Source organism: Pseudophryne corroboree, chromosome 7, assembly GCF_028390025.1.
Source record: "Pseudophryne corroboree isolate aPseCor3 chromosome 7, aPseCor3.hap2, whole genome shotgun sequence".
NCBI lineage: Eukaryota > Metazoa > Chordata > Amphibia > Anura > Myobatrachidae > Pseudophryne > Pseudophryne corroboree.
In genome coordinates, this window is record NC_086450.1 from 430,414,912 (window position 1) to 430,437,427 (window position 22,516).

Here is a 22,516-nt window from a genome sequence, read left to right on the forward strand (position 1 = left end):
TAGCCATTAATGTGCCCCCCCTCTCTGTTTTACCCTGTTTCTGTAGTGCAGTGCAGGGGAGAGACCTGGGAGCCGTTCTGACCAGCGGAGCTGTGACAGAAAATGGCGCCGTGTGCTGAGGAGATAGGCCCCGCCCCTTTTTCGGCGGGTTCTTCTCCCGCTATTTTTCCAGTCAGGCAGGGGTTAAATATCTCCATATAGCCCCTATGGGCTATATGTGAGGTATTTTTAGCCTTGTATAAGGTTTATATTTGCCTCTCAGAGCGCCCCCCCCCAGCGCTCTGCACCCTCAGTGACTGCCCAGTGAAGTGTGCTGAGAGGAAAATGGCGCACAGCTGCAGTGCTGTGCGCTACCTTATGAAGACTGAGGAGTCTTCAGCCGCCGGTTTCCGGACCTCTTCACGCTTCAGCATCTGCAAGGGGGTCGGCGGCGCGGCTCCGGGACCGGACTCCACGGCTGGGCCTGTGTTCGATCCCTCTGGAGCTAATGGTGTCCAGTAGCCAAGCAGCAAATCCACTCTGCATGCAGGTGAGTTTACTACTTTCCCCCTAAGTCCCACGTTGCAGTGATCCTGTTGCCAGCAGGACTCACTGTAAAGAAAAAAAACCTAAACTAAACTTTCTCTAAGCAGCTCTTTAGGAGAGCCACCTAGATTGCACCCTTCTCGTTCGGGCACAAAATCTAACTGGAGTCTGGAGGAGGGTCATAGGGGGAGGAGCCAGTGCACACCACCTGACCTAGTAAAGCTTTACTTTTTTGTGCCCTGTCTCCTGCGGAGCCGCTATTCCCCATGGTCCTTTCAGGAACCCCAGCATCCACTTAGGACGATAGAGAAAGAAAGATTTAGGACTATCTGGTGTGCACTGGCTCCTCCCCCTATGACCCTCCTCCAGACCTCAGTTAAGATACTGTGCCCGGAAGAGCTGACACAATAAGGAAGGATTTTGAATCCCGGGTAAGACTCATACCAGCCACACCAATCACACCGTACAACTCGTGATATGAACCCCGGTTAACAGTATGATAACAACGGAGCCTCTGAACAGATGGCTCGCAATAACAACCCGATTTGTGGAACAATAACTAATTACAAGTATTGCAGACAATCCGCACTTGGGATGGGCGCCCAGCATCCACTACGGACTACAAGAAATAGAATTACCGGTGAGTAAATTCTTATTTTCTCTGACGTCCTAGTGGATGCTGGGGACTCCGTAAGGACCATGGGGATTATACCAAAGCTCCCAAACGGGCGGGAGAGTGCGGATGACTCTGCAGCACCGAATGAGCAAACTCAAGGTCCTCCTCAGCCAGGGTATCAAATTTGTAAAATTTAGCAAAAGTGTTAGACCCTGACCAAGTAGCCGCTCGGCAAAGTTGCAGTGCCGAGACCCCTCGGGCAGCCGCCCAAGATGAGCCCACCTTCCTTGTGGAGTGGGCTTTTACTGATTTTGGCTGCGGTAGTCCTACTGTGAAGGGGATTACCACTTTCCCCTCCACGGAGCGACGGGCGGCAGAGCGGCGGGCGGCGGAGCGGCGGGCGGTTTCCAGTCTAGAGGGGCTTGCATCCGAAAGGATTCAAGCCCCTCCAATCCCAGCGGCGTATTTCAAACGGCGCGCCAAGCGCGAGCCAATCAGGGCTCGCGCCTCGGCCGCCAATCAGAGCTCGCCGCGGCGAGCCAATCGGGGCTCGCCGCGTCATAGCTCCGCCCGCTCCCGGCGCCATATAAGAGGCGCTGCGGAGCGGGACCAGTCAGTCGGACGGCGGACGAGGACAGAAGAGGAAGAAGAGCTCCTGCGGAAGAAGACGTCGGCGGAGAAGAAGACATCGGCGGTGCGGAAGAAGACGTCGGCGGTGCGGAGGAAGACGTCGGCGGAGGCACCCAGGAAGACGGAAGACGGCGACCAGCGGCGGATGTCCGGCGGAGAGTGCTGCAGCGTGTGGAGAGCAAAAGAGCTAACGAAGCTCCCCGCTGCAGCCTCTCCCTCCGCGACAGGTAGGCGGCCCTGGGCCACCTCTACCTATATATAATCCTCCCTAAAGCACCAGGGACAGGCACTAGGCCTGCGGGCAGAGTCAGGCCCTGTCGGCCTGTGTGCACGTTAGGCAGGCCTCCGGCCTGTGCCCACTCCAGGCCCCAGGCCTGTGCCCTCCCTCCAGGCCTCAAGCCTGTGCCCTCTCTCCAGGCTCCGGCCTGTGCTCTCTCCAGGCCCCAGGCCTGTGCCCTCCCTCCAGGCCCCAGGCCTGTGCCCTCTCTCCAGGCCTCAAGCCTGTGCCCTCACTCCAGGCCCCAGGCCTGTGCCCTCACTCCAGGCCCCAGGCCTGTGCCCTCACTCCAGGCCTCAAGCCTGTGCCCTCACTCCAGGCCTCAAGCCTGTGCCCTCACTCCAGGCCCCAGGCCTGTGCCCTCACTCCAGGCCCCAGGCCTGTGCCCTCACTCCAGGCCCCAGGCCTGTGCCCTCACTCCAGGCCCCAGGCCTGTGCCCTCACTCCAGGCCCCAGGCCTGTGCCCTCACTCCAGGCCCCAGGCCTGTGCCCCTCCTTCAGGCTCCTGCCTGCGCCCTTCCGGCTGGAAGTGGGCTGTGCAGCAGCTCTCGAGGGGTCAGAGGTTGCTGTTTGAAGCCGACCGGCCCCACGCGGTGTATGACCCAGGGGATTGGAAGCGTGGAGTAACGTTCCCGTCCCACACGTCGCCATCCCCCGGTCATCGGAAGTGGGCCAGTCTGTTCCAGACCCCCGCCCTCCCTTGTGAACCGAAGGCACCGGCTGGTGTCCAACATCCGGAAGGTAGGACTAGTAAATCGGGGTATACTGTTAGGCCGGGGAAGTGTTCCACTGACTTGCCGGGTAGTGCACGTGTTAATTAGTACAGTCTCCGTTGATTGGGGCAGAACCAGTAGCCTCCAGTTGTTTGAGTTAGTTTGTTAGGCAGGCGTAGTTGGCTGTATCGTTGTTAGCCGTAGAGTAGCCTGCAGGTAGGGAGGTTGTTCTTCTTGTCCCAACAGGAGTGGAGAGGTGCGACAATCAAGGTGACCCGCAAGTTGGAAGTGAGTATCACCCTGTGTCTGTCTGTCGGTCATCCCCCCTGTATACCGGTCCGGAGGGTTTGCTCGCGGACGCGAGGACCCCCCTCTCACCACACAACGTGCGAGAGTGCGAGTGTGTGAGAATTGGGTAGCTGAGGCCTATTGGCCAGTGATGACCTTCCGCCCAGCCGGTTAAGGTCGCGGCTACCCCTGACGTGTCCCGTACTCCAGGCGGAGGTCGGGCGTACGTCTCAACCGACATATTCCTCTCTTTCCAGACCCCTGTCGTCCGCGGTGAGGTGGTGTCCGCCCTGAGGAGTGGTCTCGAGAGTGAAGTCTCTGGCGTGCCTGGAAATCGTCTGCGGCGGCGTTGCACAGGTGGGTGGAGTGACGACACCTGCACAGCAGCAGGCGGTACATCCTTGTTAGCCGCTCACACTACCACAGAATGCGCAAGCTGAATAGTGTTACAAATCCAGCGAGCAATGGTCTGCTTAGAAGCAGGAGCACCCAGCTTATTGGGTGCATACAGGATAAACAGCAAATCAGTTTTCCTGATTCTAGCCGTCCTGGAAACATAAATTTTCAGGGACCTGACTACGTCCAGCAACCACAATAGGTTGGTTCAAGTGAAACGCTGATACCACCTTCGGGAGAAACTGAGGACGAGTCCTCAACTCTGCCCTATCCATATGGAAAATCAGATAAGGTCTTTTACACGACAAAGCCGCCAATTCTGATACACGCCTGGCCGAAGCCAGGGCCAACAACATGACCACTTTCCACGTGAGATATTTCAAATCCACGGTTTTAAGTGGCTCGAACCAATGTGACCTCAGGAATCCCAAAACCACATTGATATCCCAAGGTGCCACAGGAGGCACGTAAGGAGGCTGAATATGCAGAACTCCCTTGACAAAAGTCTGAACTTCAGGCAACGAAGCCAGTTCCTTTTGAAAGAAAATCGACAGAGCCGAAATCTGGACCTTAATGGACCCCAATTTGAGGCCCATCGTCACCCCTGCTTGCAGGAAATGCAGGAAACGACCCAGTTGAAATTCCTCCGTTGGGGCCTTCCTAACCTCACACCAAGCCACATATTTCCGCCAAATGCGGTGATAGTGGGTTGCAGTCACATCCTTCCTGGCCTTGATCAGGGTAGGAATGACTTCCTCCGGAATACCCTTTTCCTTCAGGATCCGGCGTTCAACCGCCATGCCGTCAAACGCAGCCGCGGTAAATCTTGGAACAGGCAGGGCCCCTGCTGCAGCAGGTCCCGCCTTAGCGGTAGAGGCCATGGGTCCTCTGAGAGCATCTCTTGAAGTTCCGGGTACCAAGTTCTTCTTGGCCAATCCGGAACCACGAGTATAGTTCTCACTCTTCCCCTTCGTATTATTCAAAGCACCTTGGGAATAAGAGGCAGAGGGGGAAACACGTAAACCGACTGGTACACCCACGGTGTCACTAGAGCGTCCACAGCTATCGCCTGAGGGTCCCTTGACCTGGCGCAATATCTTTTTAGCTTTTTGTTGAGGCGGGACGCCATCATATCCACCTGTGGTCTTTCCCAACGGTTTACAATCAATCGGAAGACTTCTGGATGAAGCCCCCACTCTCCCGGGTGAAGGTCGTGTCTGCTGAGGAAGTCTGCTTCCCAGTTGTCCACACCCGGAATGAACACTGCTGACAGTGCTAGCACGTGATTTTCCGCCCATCGGAGAATCCTTGTGGCTTCTGCCATTGCCCTCCTGCTTCTTGTGCCGCCCTGTCTGTTTACATGGGCGACCGCCGTGATGTTGTCTGATTGGATCAGAACCGGTTTGTTTTGAAGCAGGGGACTTGCTTGGCATAGGGCATTGTAAATGGCTCTTAGCTCCAAGATATTTATGTGTAGTGAAATCTCCTGATTTGACCACAGCCCTTGGAAATTTCTTCCCTGTGTGACTGCTCCCCAGCCCCGAAGGCTGGCATCCGTGGTCACCAGGACCCAGTCCTGTATTCCGAATCTGCGGCCCTCTAGTAGATGAGCCCTCTGCAGCCACCACAGTAGTGACACCCTGGTCCTTGCCGACAGGGTTATCCGCTGCTGCATCTGGAGATGCGACCCGGACCATTGGTCCAACAGGTCCCACTGGAAAATCCTTGCGTGGAACTTTCCGAATGGAATTGCTTCGTACGAAGCTACCATTTTTCCCAGGACTCGCGTGCATTGATGTACCGACACCTGTCCTGGTTTTAGGAGGTTTCTGACTAGAGATGAGAACTCCTCGGCTTTTTCCACTGGAAGAAACACTTTTTTCTGGTCTGTGTCCAGAATCATTCCCAGGAACAGAAGACGTGTCGTCGGGACCAGCTGTGACTTTGGGATATTGAGAATCCAGCCGTGCTGCTGCAGCACTTCCCGAGAAAGTGCTACCCCCACTAACAACTGTTCCTTGGACCTCGCCTTTATCAGGAGATCGTCCAAGTACGGGATAATGAAAACCCCCTTCTTCCGAAGGAGTATCATCATTTCGGCCATTACCTTGGTAAAGACCCTCGGTGCCGTGGATAACCCAAACGGCAGCGTCTGGAACTGATAGTGACAGTCCTGTACCACAAACCTGAGGTACTCCTGGTGAGGAGGGTAAATGGGGACATGCAGGTAGGCATCCTTGATGTCCAGGGAGACCATGTAATCCCCCTCGTCCAGGCTCGCAATAACCGCCCTGAGCGATTCCATCTTGAACTTGAATCTTTTGATATATGTGTTCAAGGATTTTAAATTTAAGATGGGTCTCACCGAACCGTCCGGTTTCGGTACCACAAACATTGTGGAATAGTAACCCTTTCCTTGTTGAAGGAGGGGTACCTTGACAATCACTTGCTGTGAATACAGTTTTTGGATAGCCACCAACACTGCCTCCCTGGCAGAGGGATTTGCTGGTAAGGCAGATTTTTGGAAACGGCGGGGGGGAGACGCCTCGAATTCCAGCCCGTACCCCTGAGATACTACTTGAAGGATCCAGGGATCCACCTGTGAGAGAGCCCACTGTGCGCTGAAATTTCTGAGACGGGCCCCCACCGTACCCGGGTCCGCCTGTGAAGCCCCAGCGTCATGCTGTGGACTTACCGGACGCGGGGGAGGACTTCTGCTCTTGGGAACTGGCTGTATGCTGCAGTTTTTTCCCTCTACCTTTGCCTCTCGGCAGAAAGGATGCGCCTCTAGCCCTCTTGTTTTTATGGGGCCGAATGGACTGTACTTGATAATACGGTGCTTTCCCCTTATAAGGCAAAACTCCCATGTGCCTTTTTTCTGGCGGCAATGGACATTGCGCTTATTTTTGATGCCAGCCGGCAAATATCCCTCTGTGCATCACGCATGTATAAGACAGCGTCTTTTATATGCTCTATTGTCAGCAAAATATTGTCCCTATCCAGAGTATCAATATTATCCGACAGGGAATCTGACCACGCAGCAGCAGCACTGCACATCCATGCCGATGCAATCGCTGGTCGCAATATAATGCCCGTGTGTGTATATATAGCTTTTAGGGTAGCCTCCTGCTTTCTCTCAGCAGGTTCCTTTAGGGCGGCCGTATCCGGAGACGGTAGTGCCACCTTTTTTGATAAACGTGTAAGCGCTTTATCTACCCTAGGGGGTGTTTCCCAACGTGACCTATCCTCTGGCGGGAAAGGGTACGCTGCCAATAACCGTTTAGAAATTATCAATTTCTTATCGGGGGAAGTCCACGCTTCCTCACACACCTCATTTAATTCCTCAGATGCAGGAAAAACTACTGGGAGAGTATGCCAGCACACACCAGAGCGCTATATAACACAGGGATATCACTATACAGAGTGTTTTCCCCTATAGCTGCTTGTATTATATATACTGCGCCTAAATTTAATGCCCCCCCCTCTCTTTCTGTAGTGCAGGACTGCAGGGGAGAGCCAGGGAGCGATCCTTCCAGCGGAGCTGTGAGGGAAAATGGTGCCAGTGTGCTGAGGAAGATGGCTCCGCCCCTTTTTCGGCGGGCTTTCTCCCGCTGTTTGTGTAAATCTGGCAGGGGTAATTTACACCTATATAACCTCTAGGGCTATATATGGTGTCAGTTTTGCCAGCCAAGGTGTTAATATTGCTGCTCAGGGCGCCCCCCCCCAGCGCCCTGCACCCATCAGTGACCGGAGTGTGTGGTGTGCATGAGGAGCAATGGCGCACAGCTGCAGTGCTGTGCGCTACCTTGGAGAAGACAGAAGTCTTCAGCCGCCGATTTTCCGGACACTTCTTGCTTCTGGCTCTGTAAGGGGGACGGCGGCGCGGCTCCGGGAACGGACGACGAGGTCAGGTCCTGTGTGCGATCCCTCTGGAGCTAATGGTGTCCAGTAGCCTAAGAAGCCCAAGCTACCACCAGTTAGGTAGGTTCGCTTCTTCTCCCCTTAGTCCCTCGTTGCAGTGAGCCTGTTGCCAGCAGGTCTCACTGTAAAATAAAAAACCTAAAATATACTTTCTTTCTAGGAGCTCAGGAGAGCCTCCTAGTGTGCATCCAGCTCGGCCGGGCACAGAAATCTAACTGAGGTCTGGAGGAGGGTCATAGGGGGAGGAGCCAGTGCACACCAGATAGTCCTAAATCTTTCTTTAATTGTGCCCAGTCTCCTGCGGAGCCGTCTATTCCCCATGGTCCTTACGGAGTCCCCAGCATCCACTAGGACGTCAGAGAAATATACATACACACACACTAAATTTTCGTACGGTTTACCATACTTTGGGGATCTGCTGCTCACCTGTTTGAATTTGACACAATTTGTAGTATGTTTTTCTTCCTTCACAATAGAACTGTCTCTTACTGCAATTTGAAAGTTGTCAATCTTCTCCTCTTGATTAATAGAACGTCGGCTACACACTGGGCGACACTTGGCAGCTATATCGCTGATTGCTAATTACGGGAGATCGCCAGTGCATACACACTGAACGATAGCGATGTAGGCTATCGTTCAGTGCATCATCCCACGCACTCTCCGAACAAGCAGCTCAAAGATATAGTGAACATTGTTCAGTAGGTCATGGATGAAAGAGTGCAGTGTATGTGCTGCGGAGGGGGCGGGGTGTGACTTAAGCCTTGGCCATGAGAATGGAGAGGACTGTGCAGCGCTGGCTATGGAGAGACCTGTTGTGTCTGCTGCAGCGTTGGGGATGGCAACGGGGAAGACTGTCCGCATGCACACACTGTCTAAGGGGCTCTACCAGACGCAATGTATAAGGGGCACTACTGTGTGGTGTAATGTGAATTGGTACTCTTATGTGGCCACGCCCCTTCCCGTGAAGACACACCCCTATATTTTTGCTGTGCGTCGAAGGGGGGGGGGGGGGGGGGGGGGAAGGAGGGTTCAGAGTGTCCTGTATGCTACACAGCTCAGCAGTATTGCCACTTCCCCCTTGCAACACTTTTGTAGTGTCCAAGTCTGTCTTTTTATATTTTAATAATTATAATAATTAATAACCTTTATTCCAATTGGACTCAAAAGAGGACGGGTAGGACCCCAATTTTTTAAAAGTGAGGGGTCACTTTTTGTTTGGCTCAGCGCGATCACTGAATTTGTTTTATATTTAAACTGCCTCCCTCGCCATTATACCCTCCTGCTATGCGCACTTCCCCAGTGATCCAGTTGTCCAACAAGGAGGAGACAAGAATAAGTAATCTGTGTGAGCTAGTATGGGGTCCCATTCTGCATCACATAAAGCTATCTTTTTATTGAACCATAAGCATTAGAGACCTGGACGATAAGAACAGGGCAGTACAAAGCACACGTTAATATCATAGGCTGGACAAGGCAGCAAAGGAAAAAAAGAGTATTTTGGTACTTACCAATAAATCCATTTCTCTGAATCCTCTAGGGGACACTGGAGTCCGATACAGTAGGGGCGTGAAGCTTGCAACCGGAGGTGTGGCACAATCTAAAATTAGCATGGTCTGCACAGCCGGCTCCTCCCCCTTCACATCCCTCCTCCCTCAGTTTGAAAAATTTGAATGAGAGAATAGGACATGATACAATAGCACATGGCGAGGAACCGTACCGTACAACCTATCAAACAGCATCCAAGAAACTCTTAACAGAAAAACAACGCTGTTTGCACGAACTGTTTGAACAAGAACTTTGAACACAGCAGGTTGACAGCACCGAGGCGGGCGTCCAGTGTCCCCTAGAGGATTCAGAGAAATGGATTTATCGGTAAGTACCAAAATCCTCTTTTCTCTTTCATCCACTAGGGAACACTAGAGTCCTATACAGTAGGGGACATCCCAAAGTTATTCCCCAGGGAGGGTGTGCTGTCGGTGGCCTGCAAAACTAAACGTCCGAACTTAGAGTCTCCGGACGCAAAGGTATTAAACTTGTAAAATTTTGCGAACGTGTGCGCTGAGGACCACGTCACCGCTATGCACAGTTGAGTAGTGAAAGCACCTCTGGCAGCCGCCCATGAGGCACCCACTGATCGGGTGGTATGAGCACCCGTCTGAACCGGAACCTGTTTGCCACAGGAAACATAAGCTTGCCGAATGGCAAGTCTAATCCATCTAGCCAAAGACTGCTTAGATGCTGGCCAACCCTTCATAGGCCCATCATAAAAAACAAACAAATGGTCAGACTTTCTGAAGGACGACGTAAGCTCGGACAACATCCAAGGACACGTCCCCATCTGCGAGAGCCTGGAAAGATGGGACCACAATCGGCTGGTTTACATGAAACCCCAAAACAACCTTAGGAAGGAAATCTGCTCTTGTATGGAGTTCTGCCCTATCCTCATGAAAAATTAAAAAAGGACTTTTACACGATAAGGCACCCAACTCAGAAACCCGCCTGGACGAAGCCAAGGCAAGCAATAACGTGACCTTCCAAGAGAGATATTTCAGGTCTGTTCCTGCTAACGGCTCAAAAGTTGGTGATCTCAAAAATTCCAACACCAAATTTCAGTCCCATGGTGCAGTAGGACGACGAAAAGAGGGTTGTATCCTCAGAACCCCCTGTAAAAAGGTTTGAACCTCTGGCAAGGATGCTAACCGCTGTTGAAATAGGATGGAGAGAGACGAAATTTGAACCTTCAGAGATCCCAGCCTCAGTCCTACATCTAGACCGGCCTGAAGGAAGAGTAGAAGTTCGTCGAATTTCACCCACGTTCTTGACACCAGTCCATGTACCTCTTCCAAATCCTGTAGTAGTGCATGGCTGTGACCGGCTTCCTAGCGGCAATCATCGTAGGAATGGCCGTTCTTGGTATCCCTCTGTTTCTTAAGATCCGGGTTTCAATAGCCATGCTGTTAAACGCAGCCTGTTCAGGTCTGGGTGGTGGAACAGTCCCTGAGATAGCAGGTCCTCTCTCTGAGGTATCCGCCAAGGATCTTCCGCTAGTAACATTCGCAGGTCTGAGTACCAACTCCTGCGGGGCCAATCTGGTGCGATTAGAATTGCCCACACTCATTCTCGTTTCAACCTTTTCAGAACCCTGGGTATGAGTGGGAAAGGTGGGAAGATGTAAACCTTCGTGTAACACCAAGGAAGTGTTAATGCGTCCACTCCTTCTGCAGCTGGATCTCGTGTCCTGGACACATATCTGGGCAGCTGATGGTTTTGCCGAGACGCCATTAGGTCGACTTGAGGTAGACCCCATCTCCTCACCCCCATGTTGAAAATCCGTGGATGTAGGCACCACTCTCCCGGATGCATGTCCTGGCGACTGAGATAATCTGCTTCCCAGTTCTCCACACCTGGAATGAACACTGCCGAGAGGATGATGTTTCGCCTTTCTGCCCACAACAAGATCTTTGTGGCTTCTTGTAACGCCATCTTGCTCTTTGTTCCTCCTTGACGGTTTATGTTAGCCGACGTTGTGACATTGTCCGACTGTATCTTTAAGTGCTGACCCATGACTAGGTCTACGGCTAAGAGAAGCGCGTTGTAAACCGCTCTTAGCTCGAGAATGTTTATGGGTAGTCTTCTCTCCTGTAACGTCCACCTGCCCTGAAACGGATGTTCCTCCAGGGCAGCACCCCAGCCTCTGAGACTGGCATCCGTTGTTAGGATCCTCCAATCCCAAATGCCGAATCTCTTGTCTGCTGCGAGATTCCTGTGCAACGACCACCAAATTAAGGAGGTTCGTATGCGTGGTGGAAGTCGGATTCTTCGATATAGAAGCCAATGCGAATCTGCTCCCTGAGCGATGAGGTTCATCTGGAATGGTCGGGAATTAAGTCTGCCGTACTGGAGAGCTTCGAACGAAGCCACCATCTTTCCGAGAAGTTGCACACAGAGGTGTAGAGAAACCATTTGTGTCCTCAGTACCTGAGCCACTAATCTCTGTAGGTCTTGGACCTTGTTTTCTGGTAGGAATACTCTCAATTGTACCGTGTCCAAGATGAGACCGAGGAATTTAATCCGTTGAGTCGGCATGAGGTAGGGATTTCTGGAAATTCACAATCCACCCGTGTCGAATGAGGAATTGATGAGATGTCCGAACATCCCTGATCAGCTGTTCTTGAGATGATGCCTTGATCAGTAGATCGTCTAAATAAGGTATAATCGTGACCCCCAATAGTCTCAAACCTGCAACCGTGATTGCCAAGATCTTCGTAAAGATTCTCGGGGCTGAGGATAGACCGAACGGCAAGGCCCTGAACTGGTAATGATCCGTCACCAGTGCGAACCTTAAGTAAGCCTGGTGAGGGGTCCAGATTGGGATATGCAGATATGCATCCTTTATGTCCATGGATACGATGAACTCGCCTTGTTCTAAGCCTGCAATGACCGACCGGATTGATTCCATCTTGAATTTGTAGACCCTTAGAAACTGGTTTAAAACTTTTAAATTGAGTATTGGTCTGACTGTCCCGTCTGGCTTTGGCACGACAAAAAGATTGGAATAGAAACCCGTTCCTCTCTGAGAGGCGGGAACTGGAATAATGACCTCTGACTTTAGCAAATTTTGAATTGCTGTCAGTAGTGCTCTCGCTTTCTGAGGGCACCGAGGCAATCCCATTGTAAAAAACTGACTGTGAGGTCTCTGTTGAAAATCCAGTTTGTACCCCTGTGAAATTATGTTGTTTATCCAAAGCTTGGTGAGGCTTTAGCCCAGATGTCCCGAAAACCTTCCAGATGTGCTCCCACCAAGGGGGACCCCAGGTGAGCCGGTAGCCCGTCATGCCACGGTTTTGTCAACAGGTTTATCCTGCTTTCTGGCTGCTGCCTGTGAGCGGCCTCTACCTCTGCCCCCACGTACCCGAGTTCCGAAACCTCTACCTCGGGCTCGAAAGGACTGCGATCTAAATGAATTAAACGCTGGTCCTGAATAACCTCTCCTAACCTGTGGTGCGGCTCTCGTATAAGGAGTAGGTAGAAAGGTGGATTTTCCTGCTGTAGCCTGCGAAATCCACTTGTCCAACTCTGAACCGAAAAGCATTCCGCCCCCCCCAAAGGGGATGGATTCTACCACCTTCTTGGTGTCAGAGTCTCATTGCCATTCTCTGAGCCACAAAATCCGTCTGGCCGATGCGGAGATGCGCGATGCTATTCTTTTAATATCCTTTGAGGCTTGACATAAGTATGAAGCAAATTCTCGAATGTGTTCCGCCAGTTGGGTAATCTCTTCTAAGCTATTTTCCTCCTCAATAGCCTGTACAATACGTCCAGACCATGCTCCCATGGCCTTGTTGACCCAAGCACAGACGATCGCCGGTCTCTGTGCTGCACCAGCTGCTGCGAAAATAGACTTTAAAGCTGTGTCAACCTTACGATCTGAAGCATCCTTTAAAGTCGTTACATTAGGTATTGGTAAGATTGTCTTCTTCGACAACCTACCTAGGGAAGCATCAACTACTGGTGGATTCTCCCACTTATCCATTACACCCTTAGGTAAGGGATAAGTTACTTGAAACCTCTTTGGAAATTGAAAGCGTTTGTCAAGTTGTTTCCAAGCCTCCTCCATTTGAGATTGGAGGGATTTAGGAAAGGGAAACACTGCTGAAAGCGGCTTTTGGGATTCGAATAATTCGAAATCTTCTGGCTCCTTTACTTCTTCTATCTTAAAGTTTAGGATCTCTTTGACTGCGTCAATTAAGGAATCCAAACCCGAGATTGCCGTGTCCTCTTCCGGAAAATCGGCGTCCAGGCTAGATTCAATTAACTCACCCTCTTCTGTATCAATGAGAAGACCCTCTTCCTCCTCTGATTCCAGTATAATAGGAAGAGGTCTTTTAACTGCCTTGCGTACAGTCGTCTCTGTTTGTGCGGGCGGCATTAACTTGATGAGAAATTCCTCTATCGTCTTGGAGAATCCCTCAGCCCATTCTGATTGCGGCTTGCGTGATTCTGCCATCTCCTTGGAAATGGTATTTGCAAGTTTGTCTTCCCATGACCTAGCCAGAGCACTGCTCCCAGGTGGAGCATCCTTGTCTAAGCAGGAGTCGCACACCCCAGAGCTGCCAACCCGCTTGCTCTTCTTGTTACACTTCGTACAAACATAACAGGTCTTGGAGGTCTTGGTTGCTTTAGACATGCTGTGTAAACCCCCTATCAGGGTACTTTGCGGCGCTTTCACCCTTTAAACTAGGAAGAGAAAGGCTGTGAGAGATGACGGAAGCAAAGGTATCGGATTCGGCTGGAATTACTGTTCCCATCCTTATATAGAAAAAAGGAACAGGATAAAAATATATACATTTAAAAATAAAAATAAATAAAACACCAGCCGACAAGCAACCCTCACACCACAACTGTAACTCAGCTACGATGGTAGAGTTGGGTCCGCTAGCTTCCTTGTATTTTCAGCAGGATCTTTAGAATAGAAGTCCCTTGAAAATATAAACAATAAGGCAGAATTATTTTGTTCAGGAGATCCTCACATTTCTAACTATATAATTTTACCAGCAGAGAGCTATTTCCCTAAACATCCCTCTCTGTTTTATATGAGGGGGAGGGTTTATCCCTTCCCCCTAGATGGCGCCAGTTAGGGATTAATAAAATGGCCGACATGGACACATTTTTACTATGTTTTCCCACTTATCCATTACAGATTCTACCGCCTTCTCTATAACAGCCAGTGTTTGTGCTATTCAATCTGTCCTCACTATGAATTAAAAACACTAAGAGGGGGCGCGCTGATCTTACTCGCACGCGGCTGAAGGATCCCCTCAGCTGCGCGGAAACAACAGGAGTGTGGCTGGCTGGCACGCATGCTCCGGGACAGCTTCTCACTACGTCCCGCAGCGGCGCTGTGAATGTCTCCCCGCACGCGGCTGAAGGATCTCCTCAGCCGCGTGGAAACAGCAGTGTGGCTGGCGCGAGCGCGCTCCGGGATCGCTTCCCGTAGCGGTGCCATTATTCCCTCACGAGGTTTGATGCTCTGTCTGTGGGCGGACTGCTTCCTTTTTTCCCCGGCGCGCTGTACACCCTGGTGACTGCTTTTCTAGCTGACAGGGAATATCTGACAGGGGATAAAAAATAAAAATAAAAAACCTAGCATGGCCCCTATTGTAGAAACCAGTACTCATTGTGAGGCTGCTGAGTAGAGGATCTCCTGTGAAGAGATGCAGGTCCCTTCAAAAGGGATCTTTGTCTCTCCAATATAAGTATGCCTTGTCTCCCTTTTATTAGGTGGACGTAGCACACTATCTCTTTTTACTTGGAAATTTAGTCAGGAGCTAAGTGCTCCACGTGCTGTACCTTCAGCACAATTTTTCAAACTGAGGGATGTGAATGGGGAGGAGTCAGCTGTGAAGACAATGCTAATTTTAGATTGTGCCACACCTCCGGTTGCAAGCTTCACACCCCTACTGTATAGGACTCCAGTGTCCCCTAGTGGATGAAAGGGAAATAGGATTTTTTTCTACTCATCATAAAATCAATTGTTACGACTCTGCAGACTGTGGGTTTAGAGGGGAAGCTGAGGAGTAGGCAATAAATTGATAAACTAATGGAGCTAAACCCCCCACACATACACACTCCTACCCGAGCCCTCCCAACTCCTCCAACAGTATACCATTAAGTTGCCGGCTGTCGGGATCCCGGCGCAACTATCCAGTTATTTCACTAGTAAAGCCAAAGGTGAATACAACATGACATTGGTACAACCAACACAACACGCCATAGGCACAACTAAGTCGACCAACAACCAGGGAGGGAGTGCCCCCAGATAGAGCGTCAGAAGACCAAGGGGTATATGCAATTAGCGGCGAATCGCGGCAATTTTTCGGCCGTTTTTTAATTCAACACAATTCGACAGTCTAATTTCGGCAAGTGGGTGCCGAAATTGACCATATTCAATAAAAAACGGATTCGACACTCCCGCTGACAAAAAACGGCCGATTTGACGGATTTTGTTCCGATTTTTAAAAAACGGGAAAAAACCCGAAAAAAAATGGCGTGGGGTCCCCCCTCCAAAGCATAACCAGCCTCGGGCTCTTCGAGCCGGTCCTGGTTCTAAAAATCCGGGGGGGGAAAATGTCATGGGATCCCCCGTATTTTTAAAACCAGCACCGGGCTCTGCGCCTGGTGCTGGTGCAAAAAATACGGGGGACAAAAAGAGTAGGGGTCCCCCGTATTTTTTACACCAGCATCGGGCTCCACTAGCTGGACAGATAATGCCACAGCAGGGGGTCACTTTTACACAGCGCCCTGCGGCCGTGGCATTAAATATCCAACTAGTCACCCCTGGCCGGGGTACCCTGGGGGAGTGGGGACCCCTTCAATCAAGGGGTTCCCCCCCCCAGCCACCCAAGGGCCAGGGGTGAAGCCTGAGTCTGTCCCCCCCATCCAAGGGCTGCGGATGGGGGGCTGATAGCCTTTGGAAAAATGAAAGAATATTGTTTTTTCCAGTAGTACTACAAGTCCCAGCAAGCCTCCCCCGCAAGCTGGTACTTGGAGAACCACAAGTACCAGCATGTGGGAGAAAAACGGGCCCGCTGGTACCTGTAGTTCTACTGGGAAAAAAATACCCAAATAAAAACAGGAGACACACACCGTGAAAGTAAAACTTTATTTCATACATGCCGACACACACATACTTACCTATGTTGACCCGCCGACTGCCACGCCCCCCTCGTCACTGAAGAATCCGGGGTACCTGTGAATAAAATTATACTCACCTCAATCCAGTGTCCAGGTTATATCCACGTACTTGGCAAAACAACAAAACGGCAACCCGGACCAAACGGACTGAAAGGGGTGCCATGTTTACACATGGGACCGCTTTCCACGAATGCCGGGACCCCACGTGACTGCTGTCACAGAAGGTCCCTTCAGCCAATCAGGAAGCGCTACTTCGTGGCACTCACCTGATTGGCTGTATGCGCGTCTGCTGTCAGACAGCGCATCGCACAGCTCCCTCCATCAGTTTCAATGGTGGGAACTTTGCGGGTAGCGGTGGGGTTACCCGCGGTCAGCCGCTGACCGCGGGTGACCTCACCGCTGACGCAAAGTTCCCACCATTGAATATAATGGAGAGGCTTTGCGATGCGCTGTCTGACAGCAGACGCGCATACAGCCAATCAGCAGAGTGCCAGGACGTTGCGCTCGCTGATTGGCTGAAGAGACCTTTCTGTGACAGCAGTCACGGGGGAGGTCTCTGCATTCGTGGAAAGGGGTCCCATGTGTAAACATGGGACCCCTTTCAGTCCATTTGGTCCGGGTTGCCGTTTTGTTGTTTTGCCAAGTACGTGGATTATAACCTGGACACTGGATCAGGTGAGTATAATTTTATTCACAGGTACCCCGGATTCTACTTGGACAAGTGGACCGAACGTCGTGTCAACATAGGTAAGTATGTGTGTGTGTCGGCAGGTGTGAAATAAAGTTGTACTTTCAAGGTGTGCGTGTCCTGTTTTTATTTGGGTATTTTTTTTCCAGCAGAACTATAGGTACCAGCGGGCCCGTTTTTCTCCCGCATGCTGGTACTTGTGGTTCTCCAAGTACCAGCTTGCGGGGGAGGCTTGCTGGGACTTGTAGTACTACTGGAAAAAACAATATTCTTTCATTTTTCCAAAGGCTATCAGCCCCCCATCCGCAGCGCTTGGATGGGGGGGGGACAGCCTCGGGCTTCACCCCTGGCCCTTGGGTGGCTGGGGGGGACGACCCCTTGATTGAAGGGGTCCCCACTCCCCCAGGGTACCCCGGCCAGGAGTGACTAGTTGGATATTTAATGCCACGGCCGCAGGGCGCTGTTTAAAAGTGACCCCCGGCTGTGGCATTATCTGTCCAGCTAGTGGAGCCCGATGCTGGTGTAAAAAATACGGGGGACCCCTACTCTTTTTGTCCCCCGTATTTTTTGCACCAGGCGCAGAGCCCGGTGCTGGTTTTAAAAATACGGGGGATCCCTGTCATTTTTCCCCCCGGATTTTTAGAACCAGGACCGGCTCGAAGAGCCCGAGGCTGGTTATGCTTTGGAGGGGGGACCCCACGCCATTTTTTTTCGGGATTTTACCATTCCATTTAAAAAAAAATATATATATAATATTTTTAAAAATATATAAATAATACTTGTGCCTCCAAAATAGACAAACCAAGTACCTAATCCCTTCTAATATAAATAGATATGCTATTACCAATAAAAAAACACCAAAAAAAACAGGTTTTAAATTTGTTTTATTAGATTCCCCCACCAAAGTGTGGCGGATTGAAAATGATGAATTTACTGTCTAAAAGCACTGTTGTCGAATTTCCAAACTTCAATTAAATATACTTTTGGCGAATTGCCGCATTTATACCATTGCAGAAATGTCGAATTTGACAAATGTCGAATTTGACAAATGTCGAATTTGACAAATGTCGAATTTGACAAATGTCGAATTTTGAAAGTCCGTTTTTTTGACGGAAAGTACTGAATTGCATTGTCGATTTATTTATTTTGGCGAAAAAGTCCAGTTTTTCGACAATTTCGGGAATTCGACCGCAATTGCATATACCCCCAAGACTTCCGAAGTTCTGCAGTCTGGTCCACATAAATCCACAACGCTCAAAACACCACCCATGGAGCAGAGAGCTATCTGAATCAGAAGGACGAAAAGCTGGCGGCGGAACTGGAAACCTCACCTGCAGAGTTGAGCAGCAGACGGCATGCTCAATGGCAGCAGTTTTCCTTTAAAAAATTGCACTATGACACCATTTTTAATATTCAAGATGGCCACAGCGAGCCAACTGAGGCTCGCGGCGTCATCGCTCTGTCCCCTTGTGCCGATCAGTCCAGCGGTAAAGGAGGAGCAAGGAAGAGTTCCTGAAGATAGAAGACACTGGAAGTCCTGTTGGGCGGCAGCCATGCAAAAGAGCTTAAAGGACACCGCCCTCCAGGTGATGCCAGAAGTCCTGGGAGGGACGGCGGCCATGCAAAAGAGCTTACAGCCCGCCACCCCCAGAGTGAAGATTAAAGACGACGACAGGGGACATTGCTAACCATGGGGTGTAGAAGGTGCCGTGAAAAGCTGGGCACATGAAACTAAACTTGTTTGAAGCTAACCCCTCTTCCTCTACATCCAATCAAACCCTCTCAGCCAAATCGGAAAAAGAGTTTAAACGTAATTTTATAGGAAAGCCTAAACAAATAGAGTGTACAACAAAGTGTACCCTAGATGGAGTAAGACAAACGTTTTTAACCGAGAGTACCAAAAATCCTCTTTTCTCTGTCCTCCTAGATGGTGGACACTGTCAACCATGAGAACATTCTAGGGAGTGCACCAAAACTGGAATCTCTAGCCACAAACACTTGTACAAGTTATAACAATATGTATGAACGGCTCAAGAAAGTGAACATTAAGTCCCCTGCATCATACGCTTTATTTATTTTTTCCTTTTAAACTGGTTTGTTAAGAAATAGTTTTTATATGAAAGTGTAATTGCTTAGCAATGCCTCACCCTATAGCTTAAAACCTACTAAAATCTTGGTATTTTGGAGAAGTATGTCATTTGAATTTGTGTAGTTGTCCCGTGCATCACGGAGAATCACCCATGAGGCTCTTACCGATCTGGTAGAATGAACCAATCTAAGCTCTTATCCATTTGACCCCTGATTGCTGGCCAAACACATTTGTGTGCATCATAGATCTTCAAGAACCACATCAAGTCCAGAGAAGACAGCTGCTAGGATTACAATGTCCTTATCTAAATGAAAAATGGACAAAAACCTTTAGCTGAAAAGAGGAACCTGTTTTTAGGACAGCTCAATCCTGGCGGAAAACCAAGTACAGAGATCTGCATGAAAGGGCTGGCAATTTGGACACTCATCTTGCAAAAAAGATGAGCAATAAAAAAGCCACCTTCCAGGTAAGGTACTTCAAGTCTACTGAATCAAACAGTTCAAATGATGGATTTTGCAACACCGAGAACTAAATTAAGATCCCAAGCACCACCGGTGGATTATAAGGTGGCTGGACATGACACACACCCTGAAGTAATGTATGAAGTACTATAATGGAAACCAATCTACTTTGAAAAATCAATGGAGAAAGCTCAAAACTGCACATTAATTCACTTTCAAAGCCATGCGGTAAGAACGACAAGATGAGAGCCAACTTGTGAGCCGCAGCATGCCCCTTTTTCCGCTCACACCAAGCAAAATATATATATCTTCAAAATGCTGTGTTTTGGAAGAAAAGCCTTACCTTGGAGGATCAAGGCTCCAACAGCCAACTGAGATAACTATGGATAGAAGAAGGGATCTTGGTTTAGCAGATCTACCTATTCAAGCAGTTTGTATGGATGTTTCCCCACCAGAAAAAGAATGTTTGTGTACTAAGGCCATAATGGCAAGCCGGATATCATCTGAATGACTGGAACCTTTTCTGCCTTGACCTTCTTGAGGTCACACGGAATCATGGGAATTGACGGGAAAAGATAACATAGATGGTAACACCAAAAAACTGTCAGGGTGTCCACTAAAACAGCCCGAGGATCCTTGGTTCTTTTCCCGTACAGCTGAATCTTGTGGTTTAGCCAACAGGCCATCAGGTCTACCTCTGGCAGACCACACCGCTCTGCCAGCTGACTGAATACTTCTACATGTAGGCAGCACTCCCCAGGATGAAGATCGACACTACTGCCATAACACACCTTTCTGCCCAGCAAAAGATCTTGGTAATTTTTCCCATGGTCAAAGATCTTCAGGTTACTCCTTGATGATTTATGTATGCCCTGGTGTTGTCTGATTGGATCTGAAGGAGATCTCTTCAATAGAATGGCTGAGCTTGGAGCAGCGCCATTAGCACTGCTCTTAGCTGGAGGACATTTACCAGAAGGAGAACTTCATCCTGGGACTAAAGTCCTTGTAGACAAAGACCGAGACCCCGTCACCACTCCCCCAACCCAGGAGACTGACATTGTTGTGACCACGCTCTAGGTCTCCCACAGACAGGAACTGTCCTAGGTGGTGTCGGTTCAGCAACCAAAAAACAGAACAGTGAGCTGCTAGAGATAGGAGGACCTGGCTCACAAGGTGAAGACTGGCCCGTGACCAATGTGCCAGGAGTTGTATCTAAAGGGTCAGCAAATAAACACACAATACCGAGACGGTTCCAAATTAAACTTGGGGGGGTCTTAATTGGAGAGGAGATTAGAAAAGTGCAACCGACCCTGCTTTTATAAGCAGGTACCAAGATACGGGATGATAGCCACCCCCTCTGACTGCAAAAATACAGCCATCACTGCCATAATCTTGATGAAGATCTACGTAGCCGTTAACAGATTGAATGGAAGAGCCCAGAACTGGATATGAGCACTGCCCACTGAAAATCTGAGCAGGTAATGGTGCCCCTCCAAAAGTGGGACATACATATATACATCCTTGATGTCCATGGAAGCAATAAATGTCTCGCTCCATAGCGTGGGTCACGGAACAGAGAGACTCCACCTGGATCATGGGGACAAGGATGTGTTCATTCATGTATTTTAGGTTCAGAATCAGTAAATAGTCCATACTGTGATCTGGAAAAGTGACGGAAGCTCTGACTCCGTGACCTAGAACCAGAAGTGTACAGTCGATTCGAGGGGTTTTCTTAAGCCACAATCATCTAAATTATAACAAATAAAGCCTTGAAATATCTCACTTTGCATGTAATGAGTCTATATAATATATTATAATATATTAGTTTCCCCTTTTAAGCTGAATTACTGAAATAAATGAACTTTTGCACGATATTCTAATTTTCTGAGTTTCACCTGTAGAGGGAGAGAGATTAGCTTCATACAAGTTTAACGTAACGTGCCCAGTTCCTCAGAGCTCCCTCTTCACCCCACAGTTGGCAGATAGGAGCAAAAACAAACTCACCGCTACCAATCACACTGCGCCGCATCCTTCCCTGCATCCATCTCTGAATCAGACCCTCTGCCTTTTTTTGCCTATACAGATTTTTGGGACTCTAGAATCTAGACACACATGCAGGAACAACATACTCTTCTCCACTAGAACACTACTCCGATCCAATGTGTTGGGGGAATGTCACACGTGCATACAATGTACAGGAGAGCTCTGGAAGGATATGGTGGCTGAAAGAAGCACTTGCCACAGCAGTAGATAACTAACCTCTTGAAGTAGATTGTTATTACAGTAAAGTGTCCTTATGGCTATCCGAACCAAAACGCCTTTCTTCAACGGTATACCTGAAACAGTAAATATCAGATCCAGACATAAGATCCAGAGCTCTACTTGACCAGAGTCACATAGAAGGGTAACACAATCGCAAACCACATACTACAGTAACGACAATTCAAAATATTGACAGGTACAAAAGGTCAACAGATAAAGGGTTGACAGGGTCATAAGGTTGACAGTTTTTCTTTTAACAGGTGTGGTATAGAAGATTCACAGTGTTTAGGTCAACAGATAAAAAGTTGACACAAGTTTTTTTGTTCAAATCTTGTATGCGGGTTACTATTCCCAATCGTAGTCCACGTGGATAGTAAAACAAGCAAATGTTGGGAAATCATGTGAAAAAACTAAAACCAAAAAACGTGTTGACCATTTGTCGACCTTTTGTACCTGTTGACCATATGTCAACCTACTGACTGTCAACTTATCGGCTTGATACCCCTTTAAAGTCTATCCTGCATGTGGTATAAAGAAAAGGAATTCTGGTGTCTGGCAAATAAGGAACATCTATAGCACCGAAGTATATTTTATGTAAGTAGAGAGAACACCGAAACCCCCCTCCCCCAACAGGACACAACTTGCAGCAAAACGTGGAGCCCTCTCACATTACTAACCTTCATGATGTGTGCACAATTCCCCCCCTACAAGCTCGTTTCCTGGGGGGCAGCTTTTGGTTCGGAACATGGTGAGGTAGATCTCAAACTGGTCTGGTGTAAGGAAATGGCTGATGCCACCCTTCATTCCCTTTATATTCAGCATGGAATGCGCCGCGGTTGGGAAATCGCCATACTTGCACATGTAAAAGCACAACTTCTGCTTAAGGCAGTTCAACCTGCAAGACAAACAGACACAACGTAGGCGTCTCAGCAAGCAAATCGCGTGTGAGGAGTTTA

General features: G+C 49.5%; 1 protein-coding gene across 3 annotated transcripts in view; it reads right to left on the reverse strand.

The window, feature by feature from the left end:
* The window catches only part of LOC134945523 (uncharacterized), a 285,165-nt gene that overhangs the window by 47,139 nt on the left and 215,510 nt on the right, over nucleotides 1–22,516 (reverse strand). For all 3 annotated transcript variants that reach the window (XM_063934865.1, XM_063934866.1, XM_063934867.1), the window contains exons 12-13: nucleotides 22,238–22,455; nucleotides 21,558–21,634 (exon numbers count right to left, since the gene is read on the reverse strand). In XM_063934865.1, coding sequence (XP_063790935.1) covers nucleotides 21,558–21,634; nucleotides 22,238–22,455 — 295 coding nt within the window. The remainder of the gene's footprint in view (nucleotides 1–21,557; nucleotides 21,635–22,237; nucleotides 22,456–22,516) is intronic.